The sequence below is a fragment of the Petaurus breviceps genome, unplaced genomic scaffold, assembly GCF_028583685.1.
Source record: "Petaurus breviceps papuanus isolate PSGF00001 unplaced genomic scaffold, PetGlider_PUasm1.0 551, whole genome shotgun sequence".
Classification (NCBI taxonomy): domain Eukaryota; kingdom Metazoa; phylum Chordata; class Mammalia; order Diprotodontia; family Petauridae; genus Petaurus; species Petaurus breviceps.
This window is the reverse complement of record NW_027186372.1, coordinates 14,025,795-14,038,666: the sequence shown is the minus strand read 5'-3', so window position 1 is coordinate 14,038,666 and position 12,872 is coordinate 14,025,795. Positions and strand designations below refer to the sequence as shown.

Below are 12,872 nucleotides of genomic sequence, written 5' to 3'. Positions count from 1 at the left end.
ATTTCTTTTTTTTAAGCAATTGGGGTTAAATAACTTGCTCAAGGTTACATGGCCAGGTGTTTCTGGGTGGGTGCTAAGTATCTGAGCCCAGATTTGATCCCAGGTCTCCCGACTCTGGGGCCAGCACACTTACTCACTGCACCACCTGGCCGCCTCAGATCTAAAATAATTTCAAAAGACTCATGATGGAAAATGCCATCCACATCCAGAGAAAGAACTGTGGAGTCTGAATACAGAGTGAAACATACTATTTTCTTTTGTTGTTGTTGTTGTTGTTTTCTTTCTCATGGTTCCTCCCATTTGTTCTAATTCTTTTCTTTTTTTTTGCTTTTGGGGGTAGGGCAATTGGGGTTAAGTGACTTGCCCAAGGTCACATGGCTAGTTTTTGTGTTAAGTGTCTGAGGCCACATTTGAACTCAGGTCCTCCTGATTTCAGGGCTGGTTCTCTATTCTCTGCACCACCTAGCCACCCCTATTCTAATTCTGTGCAACATGACCATTGCGAAAATATGTTTAATAGAAATGTATATGTACAGCCTATTTCAGATTGTATTGTCTTGGGGAGGGAGGGAAAATTTGAAACTTATGGAAGTGAATGTTGAAAACTAAAAATAAATAAATTAAACTTTAAAAAAAGGATTATGCAAGTCCAATATTCACCTGAAATTTCTGTACAAAAGCAAAATTCTCCATGATGTGGAGAGAGGACTCCTGTATGGAATCTTGGTCTCTCCTCTCAGGGGACATTTCTTTCTCAAGATTGTTGTTAGTGGTATACCTAAATTGTTTAACACCTTTAGCTTTGAAAGATTTGAGTAGCTAGTAGGAAGACTTTTTTTTTTAAGACATCAGTTAACGCCTCTAGATATATTGAAATTTTTGTGAAGCTGTTGTCTTCATTTACAGATGGGTGTGTCCATCAGTGTTGAAGGTAATACACATTAGTCCTTTTGGTTAATTCTTCACATCACACTGGAAATGGTGTATTTGAGTCAGATGATTATGCCTCTGGCGTTGCTGAAACTGATTAGTAATAGCATCACTCAGAACATGTACATAATAGCACTGATGTGGTAGTACTTCAGCTGTGATGGTGTAAGTTTTTTTTTTTCTCTCTCTCCATTGAACAAGCTACTGTTTTCTATTCCTGTATTTTTTTCTGACATTGGTTTGGTGACTCAACAATTCCCGGTAAGTCAACAGCTGTCAGGTGCTAAATGCAATTAAATCTTTACATGTGCCTATAAACTATTATAAGCTACAGGTTGTTTTTGTGTGTGCGTGTGTGTGCATGCGAATGTGTCCTGAGCCCATGAAACAATGTGGAAAAGAATGAAAGAAAACAGACTATGATCTAAATTCTAAACTGTTTCTATTATCTTCCTTTTGTGATTGTCCTAATTAGATAGCATAATAGATTTAGAGATTGTCTTGTCCAATGAACCCAGTAATTTTATGTATAAGGAAACTGGATCCCTGAGAGGTAAAGCCACTTATTCAAGGACACATAATTAGTAAATGGTAGAGCTGAGATTAGAACCTCTTACTGTAAATCCATTTGCTTTCCACTACTCTGTTCTGCCTTCTAGGACTAGACACACAAAGGATCTTTGAGGCATTATAAATTATTCCTTGTCTTCTGAGTCTTAGTCTATAAATGAGAGGAATTTGAATGGTTTTCAGCAAGTGGTCATTTCCTAATGATAGTTTATGATTAAATAGTTTGAATTAGTCCTATGTGAGGAGGAATATTTCTTCTATTCAGTGTTGTTCTCTCAAATTTCACAGATAGACAGAGGTTCTGGCCAGTTACTTGCGTAAAATATCTACTGAGTAAAAGTCCACCTAATGGTACAGACTGAAATATTCATCTCACGAGGTGTCAGAATGTAAATGAGTTCGTGAACTCTTGAGCTCTACAATAATCCTTCAATGACAGGAAAGTCAGTGTTTTTACAACATCAAGTGAATGTTAGAGACAGGCACCTTCATGACTGTTAAGAATGCAAATACTATACTGCCAGTGGTAAAGTATTGCAAATGAACATCAGTAGCTTCTGCATAGATACATCAAGTGTATTGTCCAAAGTTGAGCAGGCTAGATGCTCCATTATTTAACTGAATAGGCAATAAGTATATCTAAACATGTGCAGCTTGAGTTGAAACAGCATTTCATTGTAACCTGAATTTGCATGGTAGCAGAATAGACTTGAATATCCAATCATGACTCTCACTTTACGGCTTGATGTCCATATTTTCGTCCTCCCCTGCAAATAGAAATAAATCACAAAACCATTGGCATTAAGAAGATTAAGAATGTAGATTCCTTGAAAGAACTTTCAGGAGGAGCAATTTTGAAATAATTCTTCTGATACTTCTGTAATGAAAGTTACTTTTTTATATCATAGATATTGGGATTCAGATCAGAAAGTTGTATCAGTATAATGACAACTTGATGTTAGGCTACCTAGAAATAAAACAGAACAAAACAAAAAACTGTAATTAATCCAAGAATATGGAGGCACGATTCCCACTGTAATCTGTCCGAGTGTCTATGGCTGTAGGATTACATCCAGGTCTTGTTGCCCAGTTTTAGAAAGGACATTAATAACCAGAAGGTTAACCAAGATAGAAGACTTCAAACTCATGCAATATGAGAATAGTGATTATTCAGACTAAAGAAGAGAAGACTTTGAGGTGGATGCAGTAGCTGTCTCTGTGTTTTTGAAAGGCTATTTTTATAGAAAAGTGATTGGACTTGTCTTGCTTGCTCCCAGAGGGAAGAATTAAGATAATGGCTTGAAGTTGTAAATCAGCAAACTTAGATCTAAGATAACAGTTATAAGATTTAGAGTAGAAAGAGACTCTAGAAGTCATCCTGTCCAACCTTCTTTTTTTAAACTTGAGAGGAAACTGAGGTATAGAAAGATGTTATTATTTGACCAAGTTCACACAGTAAATGTGTGACAGAGGTGTGAAGCAAAGCACAATTTCCCACTGTAGTTAAAAAAAATAACACAGAAACAAAGAAAAAACACCTTCTTAATAATAGAGCTATCCAAAAGTCTAACTGGCTGCCTAATGGTGTGCCAGCTTCCTTACCACTAGAGAAATCTTAATAATTGCTGAATGACCTATCCTCAACTATGTTGTAGAGGACATTCGTGTTTAGATATGGGTTGAACTAGATGGACTTTGGGATCTCTTCCAACTCGGATTTTTTGTGATTCTGTGAAATGAGATATTCACTTTTTTTTTCTTATTCTACATTTTCCTTTACTTCAGTGAACCCACATTCTAAAACTCTTGTTCTCTCACTTGTTTGAAGAAAGTCACCCCTGAGGATTCAATTTTTTTTCTATTCTGCTTATTATTTCTACTGTGTTAGACCATTCATTCTGTCATTTCCAGCCTTCTAAACATTTCTAAATGTTCTTTATTTTCTTGAACCATTGTCGAGCACCTTGCTGCAGTTCCATGTTTTCTTGAGAATTCATGAGGTTTTGTGTTTTATCAGGCATCGATATCTTGGCAAGGTTTACTTGGAGATATTTGACATTTTGTATTTTTTAAAATGTGTCTTCCTTTCTAAATTTAGTACTATATATGTTGATATATCTGTTGATACTCAAGGTTTTTAATTCTATTTTCTTCCATTTGAAATCTATTGTGGTTTTATCCCTTTCCCCTTATATTAACCTCTCATTGACTTTCTGACTTCTTCTTTGAAAGAGGCTATTACCCAGGGATTGGACTTAACCTAGCTTAGCTTCTTCTCTATTGGGGGACTTGCTCAGTTCTTTAGACATCTGACTGATTTGAATCAAAATCAACCATTTTGTCCTTGGGGAAGGCAGGGTGTATTTTTAAGAAAAGTTTCTGATACCACTGGAGTTTCCTAATCTAAGGGTTACCCTAGGTAGAAGAGAGCTCAGTTGCCTCCATGGTCCCTCCTCTTTTGATAGGCCAGAGCAGATATCTGTTGTTCACTGTAACAAGTTGATGTGAACATGGCAGGAGTGATGTATACTGTCAGGGACTCTGCAACTGAAGATGAATTTCTGAATGGATACCAAAGTACAAACCCCATGATTTGGTTTTTGCTCCCTGCTAGAACATAGAGATTGGCTGGGGAGAAATACTGAGTAAGAAAGTTGTGAATTAGTAGTGTCCACTGTTAATTTATATTACCTCATTGGACTTCCTACTTTCTTGTCCTGTGGGATCAACTGTGATTGCTCTACCTCTGGCACTTAATTCCTCTTTTGGAAATTTTTGGAGAATTAGTGGAGACAGGAGAAAATGTCTAGGCCTCCATCTTGTTGGTCATGTGACCCAAATTTTCAGTCATCATCAAATGACCTATTAATTATCCATATACCTAAGTCTCAGAGTCTGAGTTAATAAATATTTACTAAGCACCTATGTGTTAAGCTCTATGCTAACACCTGGGCTGCAAAGAAAGGCATCAAGGAGGTCTCAATCTAATGGGAGAGTCACTAAAAGAAAAGCTGAAAAGCAGGAATGGGGTGATGAAGGGCAGAGTCACTGCCCATGATGAAATCATGAAGCCAGAATGGGAAGTAGTCTAAAGAGAAGTAAGTTTCTGAGTTGATTTCATGTTGCAGAATGGTGAATTTCTGGAAATTATGAAGTCCAATAAAGTAGCTAGGTAGGAAATGAGGACAAGAAATCCCTGGATGCCATCCTTAAGTAGTGGAGGATCTCAGAGGAGCTCTTTAACAAGAGAGATACTCTTCAGAATACAATACTCAGCTACAAGATTGTTGTCAACTCATTGTCATGGGTCACTATTTTTATTCTTATGAAGCTAATTACAGACTGATAGCATTCCTGTAGTCAGAAATATAAACATAGCTAATTTCTTTACCGAAGGTAACGGACTATATTTTTAATACTGCAGTTGATTTTAATCATGTTGGCATTTTCACCACTAGTGCAGAAAATAAGTTCAAGCTCAAGAGGCTGCTGAACATGTTATTTTTATTTAGGAGATGACAGTCATTCAAAGCATTTGTTTTTGTCATTGTTGTTGTTTCCTTGTTAGAGGTTTTCCAGAAAGAGAAAAGTGTGAATCTAGGATTAAATGAATAAATAAATTAATGTGTATATGGGTATATATGTATATATACCTATATGTGTATGAGTTTGTATTTGTTTATGTGTGTATACATACACACACATCATTTCCCCTCCTTGGATGAGTACCACAAGTAGAGAATGCAATGTTCACCTTCTTGTGTTGAAATTGTGAAGGTGGCTGAGATATTTGTGGTATCAGAAAATCCTTTCATTTCATTCATATCCATCTGCATCTACCCTTGAGTGAGAGCTTCACTGCTTATGTCAGAGTGACTTTTTTGCCAACTGAGGTCACATTTGCCTGACACCACACAACCAGATAAAAAGAAAATCATTCAGACAAAAATCCAATCTGTCCTGATACCCAAATGCTTAGTTCTGCACGAATAAATATTCAATTTTTTTTAGTAAAGTGTTCGGTTTGCATCTCTACTTGTGACATATGTTGTGTGGTATTTAAGAAGGATGCTGGCATCAGAAAATCTGACTTGAAACTACATATCTACTACTTTTTACCTACTTAACCATGGAAAATTCACAATATACACAATTGCTATAACAATATAAATGAAAAGAACAAAAGCAAAGAAACAATGGGGCAGGCAGAAGAGTCCATTGGTTGTTAATGGACACCTGATCAGTCAGATGTAATACATCTGCTTTAGTGTAATTTCCGTTGATAAAACCATATGTGTTTCTGATTTGCACTTTGGCACTACCAAGCACTTCAGTGGCAAGATCTCCAGTACAGTGCAAAGAATGTTAAATCTAGAATCTGACAATCTGCCTTCTAATTGCCTGTGTGACCATGGCTAAGTCACTAAATTATCCTGTGCCTCCACTTCTTGACCTGGAATTGTGAGCGGTTTGGGATTAAGCAATCCCTAAAGTCTCTGCCACTCAATGAGCTATGATCTTAAAAACTTTCCTTTTCTGAGTATCTGTAGCTTTAGCTCTTGAGGAATAGGGGAATATAGCAACAAAAGGTAGTTGCTATGTCAGTTCTTTATAGAGGGTGCTCCCTTGGATGACTAGATTGGGGCACAAAGAAAAGATGGGAGAATCTTATTCCTTTCTTTGCAGAGATGGAAAAAAATGATGAATATGATATAATCAGGAAAAGGTGGGAAGTTTTGTACAAACTGATATAGAGTGAAATAAACAGAACCAAAAGAATATTACATACAATGACTAAAATCATATAAATTGAGAGATCACTAACAGAATGTTGAATCCAGGCCAGTGGACAAATCACTTAAAGTAATAGAGAAGAGATAAAGAAGTATACCTTTCTTTACTTCATGGCAAAGTAGTGAGGGATTAGAATGTATACAATGTTAGACATTCTATATTTGATGTGTTTGATTAATTGATTTTCCTTGTCATAAGTTGTGTCTAATCTTGAGTGGAAGAGTAAATTAACTGTGATGTAAATATAAAGTTCATCAATAAATTATATTAAAATGTAATATCCCTACTGTATTCTGATATGGGTTGACCACATTTCAAGTATCATGACCAGTTTTGAGTCCTATGCTTTGAAGTATCATGACCGGTTTTGTATCATCACATTTGAAGTATCATGACCGGTTTTGAGTCCTATGCCTTAACAAATTTGAGTTTATCCACAGATGGATAACCAAAATGGTGAGGTTTATGGAAATGATGTTACATAAATAATGGTCAAAGTAACTGGAGATATTTGACTTGGGGAGGGGAGAAGATTAAGAAGAAACACGATAGTTGTTTTTATTTACACGTAGAGCTGTTGTACAAAAAAGTAATCAGTTTATCTTTCATAGCTTCATTAAGGAACACTGAAATCATTGAATAGCAATTATAGAAAGGAAATTTGAAGTCATCTGGACAAATTTTCTAGTGATTGAAATTTCCCATTAATTGTATGATCTGCCTTGTAAAGTAGTGTTCCTGGAAATGGTTAAGTAGAAATTGACTTGATATACCATGTGTCAGGGATATTATTTGGCTGTAAAGTTAGAATAGGTGACGTATAGATTCCCTTCTGATGTGAAGATTCTTCAATTGAAAGGTAAATTGATATTCATTGTATCTAAAAGTTTTTAAGCTCCTTTTAAAAATACTTTATCATTAAAACAAATTTAAAACACACAGAGCCCTGTTCTCAATAAATTTTGATTGAATTGAATTGAACTAAAATAACTAATAATGATAGTGTTGTTGTGAAATTCCAGTTTCTTCTGATGAATTATCCCCTGGTTTATCCAAAGGAATGGGGTTCTCTAGTTCTGATTATGTTCACCACCTACCTAGGTGAAGACAGCAGGTATGCATGTATAAGCTTCTTTATCTGAAATCTGCCCAAGAATGTTTTGCTTTGAGTTGGTTAAAAGCAGGAAGACAAACATGACATTTTATTGCCAAAGAAGTTGGGCCAGGAGCAGTAGAGAGGAAGCAGGTATGATGTGTTTGGCGAAGACTTTGTTTCCAAAAGTTGAATCTGCTCTTGCCCCTGTCTTGCCCTTTAGTCTCCAAGGTAATCCCCATTTGGGAATTCCCAGTTGGGTTCCTTAAGGGATGCCCTGCAGTACTAGTTGTCTTTACTATAAGGAGAATGAAGAGGTCAAAAGATGATTCTATTTTTGTTTCCAGGTATGCCAGTGGCTCTTACTATATTGGTATATGGAGCTATTGTTATATAATGTGCATAGTGATATAAATGAGGGAAATTTTTAGCACAGAGCATGTTCATTTTAGTCATGTAAATCTCATCCACTAAATGAAATTTTGCTGTTAAGAAACACCCTCCCACCCCGACATCAAAAGGTATCAATGGCTTAATGAATTGCTAGTTGTTAGCCTTGAAGTCAAGAAGAATCTAGGTTCAAGTCCTTCCATTGACATAGACTGGAAGTTTGACCCTGGGCAAGTCACTTAACCTCTCAGTGACTCCACCCCCACCAGGCCATCTTCTGAGACTGCAAGTTGAAGAGAGGAACTAAAATTCCTTGATGAAAGGAGTTTCTTCACCAGGAGTTCCCTATACAATGAAATCTCTTGTCTTATTCCCTGCCCTATATGTTTGTATATATAAAATATATATGTAATGTATATATGCATACTTATATACATATAATATCTACACATATCTCTATATTGCTTTTCCTATCTTTGTATATATCCTTAAAGCTTCAGCTTAAAGAATCCGACAAAAGAAAATAACATGTTATTATTTCATACTGCAATTAAAAAAATTATGATGTAAGTATGATATGGAAACATGTCAGTAGTAATAGAATATGTCCCCTTTAGTTAAGTATAAGTGAAGGAACAGCATAAAGAAAGTATTCATCCTGTCGTATAGTATGTCAGAGGATCAGAATGAAAGGACTGCCTCCTCAGACATAGCTGAACTCAGTAACTTCAGTTTTAGAGTCTATTGAGTCTGAAATGTACATTTTAATGTACAATTACTGGCAATTCCTAAATCCCTAGGATATAAGCTGGAACTTAATAAATTGGGCTGAGAGAAGGAAACTAAGATAGTGTGATAAGAAGCGCATGGGGAATAAAGAACACCATTTAGCGATATGTTGATTGGTTATCAGTTGCCTTCTTTCTGCACAGGTAGTAGGCAAATGCCCCATGCTGATAGGTATTTTTGCTTGGCTTATCTTTCCAATGGATATGTTTCGCTCTGCAGAAAATAATTAGAAGTAGAATTGGGTTTGATTCATTGAAGCACACCCTTTGGGACTATTTACACAGGCAAATAAGTCTTAGTAGATCAGTGTGCATTAACAAAAAAAGCCAGCTTAAAAACATGTTTATTATAAGTTAATGGCAGACTAAGCTGATCTAGAAAGTTGGGCACTAAAAATGTATCTTTCAAAAAAAATTCCATGTTCAAGAAGCACTTCACTGTTAGGTTAGGTATAACCTTATCCTGAGGTCATAAGTGATTTGTGACTGACAAGAATGGATAGGATTAACAAAGCTAATTAAACAAGCAGGCTAGAGAAGAGCATGTTGCTTCATGGTTGTTCAGTTACAAAGTTTCCTATACTTAGAGCACAAAAAGTTGAGTTTATTGTGAGATTTTTTTTTTCAAATTCAATAGGTACTATAAAGAGAAAGAGACTATACAGAGAACCAGGAAGAGATGGTCACTGTCTGTAATTTCTTGCATTTTAAACCTTATAGTATGCATGACTAATATGAAGATATGTTTAATAGGAATATATATATATATATATATATATATATATATATATATATGTAAAGCCTATGTCAGATTACAGGCCATCTTGAGGAGGGAAGGGGAATGGAGGGGAAAGGTTTAAAACTTATGAAAGTACAAGTTGAAAACTAAAATAAATATTAAAAAAAACTTTCATTTTATGTCTGGGTGGTAAGCTTCCTGAATCAGGGAGTAGTCATTCTGCAAAAACTCTGAATATTTCTTTTTTTTTTTAAGCAATTGGGGTTAAGTAACTTGCTCAAGGTTACATGGCCAGTTATTATTTCTGGGTGTGGTGCTGAGTATCTGAGCCCGGATTTGACCCAGGTCATCCTGACACTGGAGTCGGTGCTCTTACTCGCTGAGCCACCTGGCGGCCCCTAAGCAATTGGGGTTAAGTAACTTGCTCAAGGTTACACGGCCAGGTGTTTCTGGGTGGGTGCTAAGTGTCTGAGCCCGGGATTCGATCTCCAGGTCCTCTCAACACTGGAGCCAGTGCTCTTACTCTCTGTGCTACCTGGCCGCTCCTAAAATCTCTGAATATTTCTAATGATGAAGCTCATCCCTATGGGTTCTGATTGCTATGTTATAGCAAAATGGAATTTGATACATGTTGTCATTAGAAATGGCACCACCTCTGTGGCTGGGACACTGAACAACCTTATGCTAGGCAGGATTGTTGGAGGGATCAAAACACTGAGATCTCCTCTGGACATTTTGTCATGGGAGTGATTATTAGCCCTTAACATTTCTTTGAGTTTTAAATACTCACTCCTAGTTGAATTATGTGTAGGTGATGGTTTTCACAATATAAAATGGAAGTTCCTTGGGGGTGATGTTTCATTTTATTTCTGTATCCCCAATGCTCCAAGTGTTTCCTGGCACGTAATAAGTGCATAATAAACGCCTTTTCAGCATTAAATGACAACCTTGCACCAAAACAAAACAAAACATTTCGCCTTTGTATTATAATAGTCCTTATCTGTATTAGATGCACAAAAGGATCCATTTGCCTGTTTTCAAGACTATTTTATTTATTTATTTGTTGGTTTGTTTTAGTTCCCTGAATTTTAATCTGTTATTTCTTTTGTTGTCATCCTAGGAACTAACTTCACCCTTGCAGAATTGGGAATCTGTGAACCCTCCCCTCATCGAAGTGGTTACTGCTCAGACATAGGAATTCTTCACCAAGGCTACTCCTTGAGCACGGGGTCTGATGCTGACTCAGACACAGAGGGAGGAATGTCTCCAGAACATGCTATAAGATTGTGGGGAAGAGGGATCAAATCCAGACGCAGTTCCGGTCTGTCAAGTCGTGAAAACTCAGCCCTTACCCTGACTGACTCCGATAATGAAAATAAGTCAGATGATGAAAACGGTAGGCTTGTTTCTTAGATGCATTTTAATGTTCTGAATACTGTGCTACATGGAGTTACTTATTTTTCATTCATTTATTTATTTTGTATTTCAATAGAAATCTGTTCATTTTCCTTTAAATTGACTTTGTCCATCCAACTTGAGGGGTGGGGGAGGGGGGAAGTAAACTATTCCAGAAAAGAGAAGAGTATTTTAAAATCACATTTTGATGATAACAGAGTATTCTGGTTTAGTCTGTTGGTCTTATTAGCAAGTAAATTACATTGCAAAGAAGGCAACTTGATAACCTATGACCTATACCTAAAAATGTCCTCTCTCCATGAGTTTCTAGGTCTTTGTATTGATTTCCCCCTAAATGGCAACCTGGGTTATTTTCCTCATGAAGATCTCTTAAGAATACCACCTTATCTTATACTTTCATTTCCAGACAACAATGCCTCATATCCGTACTCAAGATCAAACTTGTAGCAGATGCTCTGGAGTTTAATAATGACAAATAGGAAGAAACTTACCTGCAGAAAAGTATTCCCTTACATGTTTACTTTTCGCTTTGGTGCCTATTTAGGTTAATAATATGCTACATGTTTTCGATCACAGTCACTATCACTTATCCATCAGCTTTGTAGGTGGGTTTTAATGAAACTTTGGAAGCTTTGTTGAAAATTAAATGCTTCTGATCATTAAGCGGTAAGTATGAGCAAAGCCTGAATAAGCCATGAAAGAGATAAGGTCCTTATTTGTGTATTTCTTTGAGATACTTAACTGTTTTTAGTTTTCCAAAAAAAAATTAAGAGATAAATTGCATTAGGCCAAGTTGATTTTTGAAGAAAACATCAAATGCTATATGATTTGTTATGAGTGAGTTGTATATTTGGAATGAAAATTGCCGTTAAAAAGGTTTACAAATAGATCAGTTAAGAATGTTTATACAAAACACTTTAAGACTTCTGCTAGAACAGCCATAAGTATTTTCATATATTAAAAAAAGAAATTTGTAGTGTGACAGCTTGTCTTGAATAGCAATGCAGAGCTAAACATCATTCAGAATCCAAACTGTGCTGAAAATACATCGTTTTGGGGGTAAGTTACATGCATTGAAAGAAAAGTCACCACATCTCATTTAAATTTATGTTTAATTCTGCAATAATTTATTCCAGCAAGGGGGGAAAGAGATGTATCTTACTCATGTCACAGTGCAAAGTCTGTAGCTAATCAAGGTTTCCTCTCAAGTAAAATACCACACTTCACTTCCTAGGACGTAATTTTGGAATTTAAAAAATTGTGATACTTGGCACATTTAGCATTTTAAGGTGCTTATTCAATAGGAAATTATTTTTAGAAGTTTCTGTAGATAATAAAAATTAAATCCATTTATTGGTGTTCTTTTTCAACTTTAGTTTGTGTCAGATGTGATAAAAAAACTTGACTTGATTTGCCAAATAGAGAAAAATTACTTGGAAGCAAAGAAACTGGCTATCTTTTTTAACAAAGTAAGATCACCGAATAAATATGTTGTCTGTACTCTTAGAGATTTTTTTAGGACCTATGTATATGTTAAGCACAAACATTAAGCACAAACATTTTGAAAGTCTCTGTGCCCCATTTTAGTCATAATTATTTTAAATCAGCTGCATTATTACACACAGCACTAATAATGGGATTTGTCCAGTGAAGCAAATATACAGGCAGAAAATACTTGCTTTGGATTTACCAGGAACTGTTATGGATGAAAAGAATTTGCTAATGAATTATGTCACAGGAATGAGTAGACTGAGTGTTTTCTTGTTCTCTTTTCTTGACATTGGTCAAGAACTCACATTTTATAAGTTTTTACTTGTAGAGAGTCCTATGCTTATCCTCGCCATGCTTACAGAAAGGCATTCCCTGTATGTGGACTCTTAATTTTTCTTGGGATACCAGTTGCCACGCCATTGGCATTATGTAAGGCTAAATATACTGGGAATAAGAAAATGGTTGTCGGGGAACAAGGGGCACTGATGGGAGAGAGTTCCAGAGTAGGAAGAATGTACTAAATTTAGAACTCAAGATCAATTAGAGGCAGAATTATTAATATCATTAGTAATGTGTGTGTTGAGAATATTCATGTTTTCCACAGAAATGAAAACAAGGGATTTTACATGAGTTTATAAAATATTTACTAAGATAAGAAATT

At 35.9% G+C, this 12,872-nt stretch overlaps 1 protein-coding gene across 1 annotated transcript in view; it reads left to right on the top strand.

Annotated features, from left to right (window-relative positions):
* LOC138172682 (teneurin-2-like) overlaps nucleotides 1-11,503 on the top strand; it is a 445,464-nt gene extending 433,961 nt beyond the window's left edge. Inside the window, exon 4 of the mRNA XM_069102415.1 lies at nucleotides 10,425-11,503. Within this exon, the coding sequence (XP_068958516.1) occupies nucleotides 10,425-10,717 (293 nt within the window). The 3' untranslated portion in view covers nucleotides 10,718-11,503. The remainder of the gene's footprint in view (nucleotides 1-10,424) is intronic.
* The last annotated feature ends 1,369 nt before the right edge of the window (nucleotides 11,504-12,872 follow it).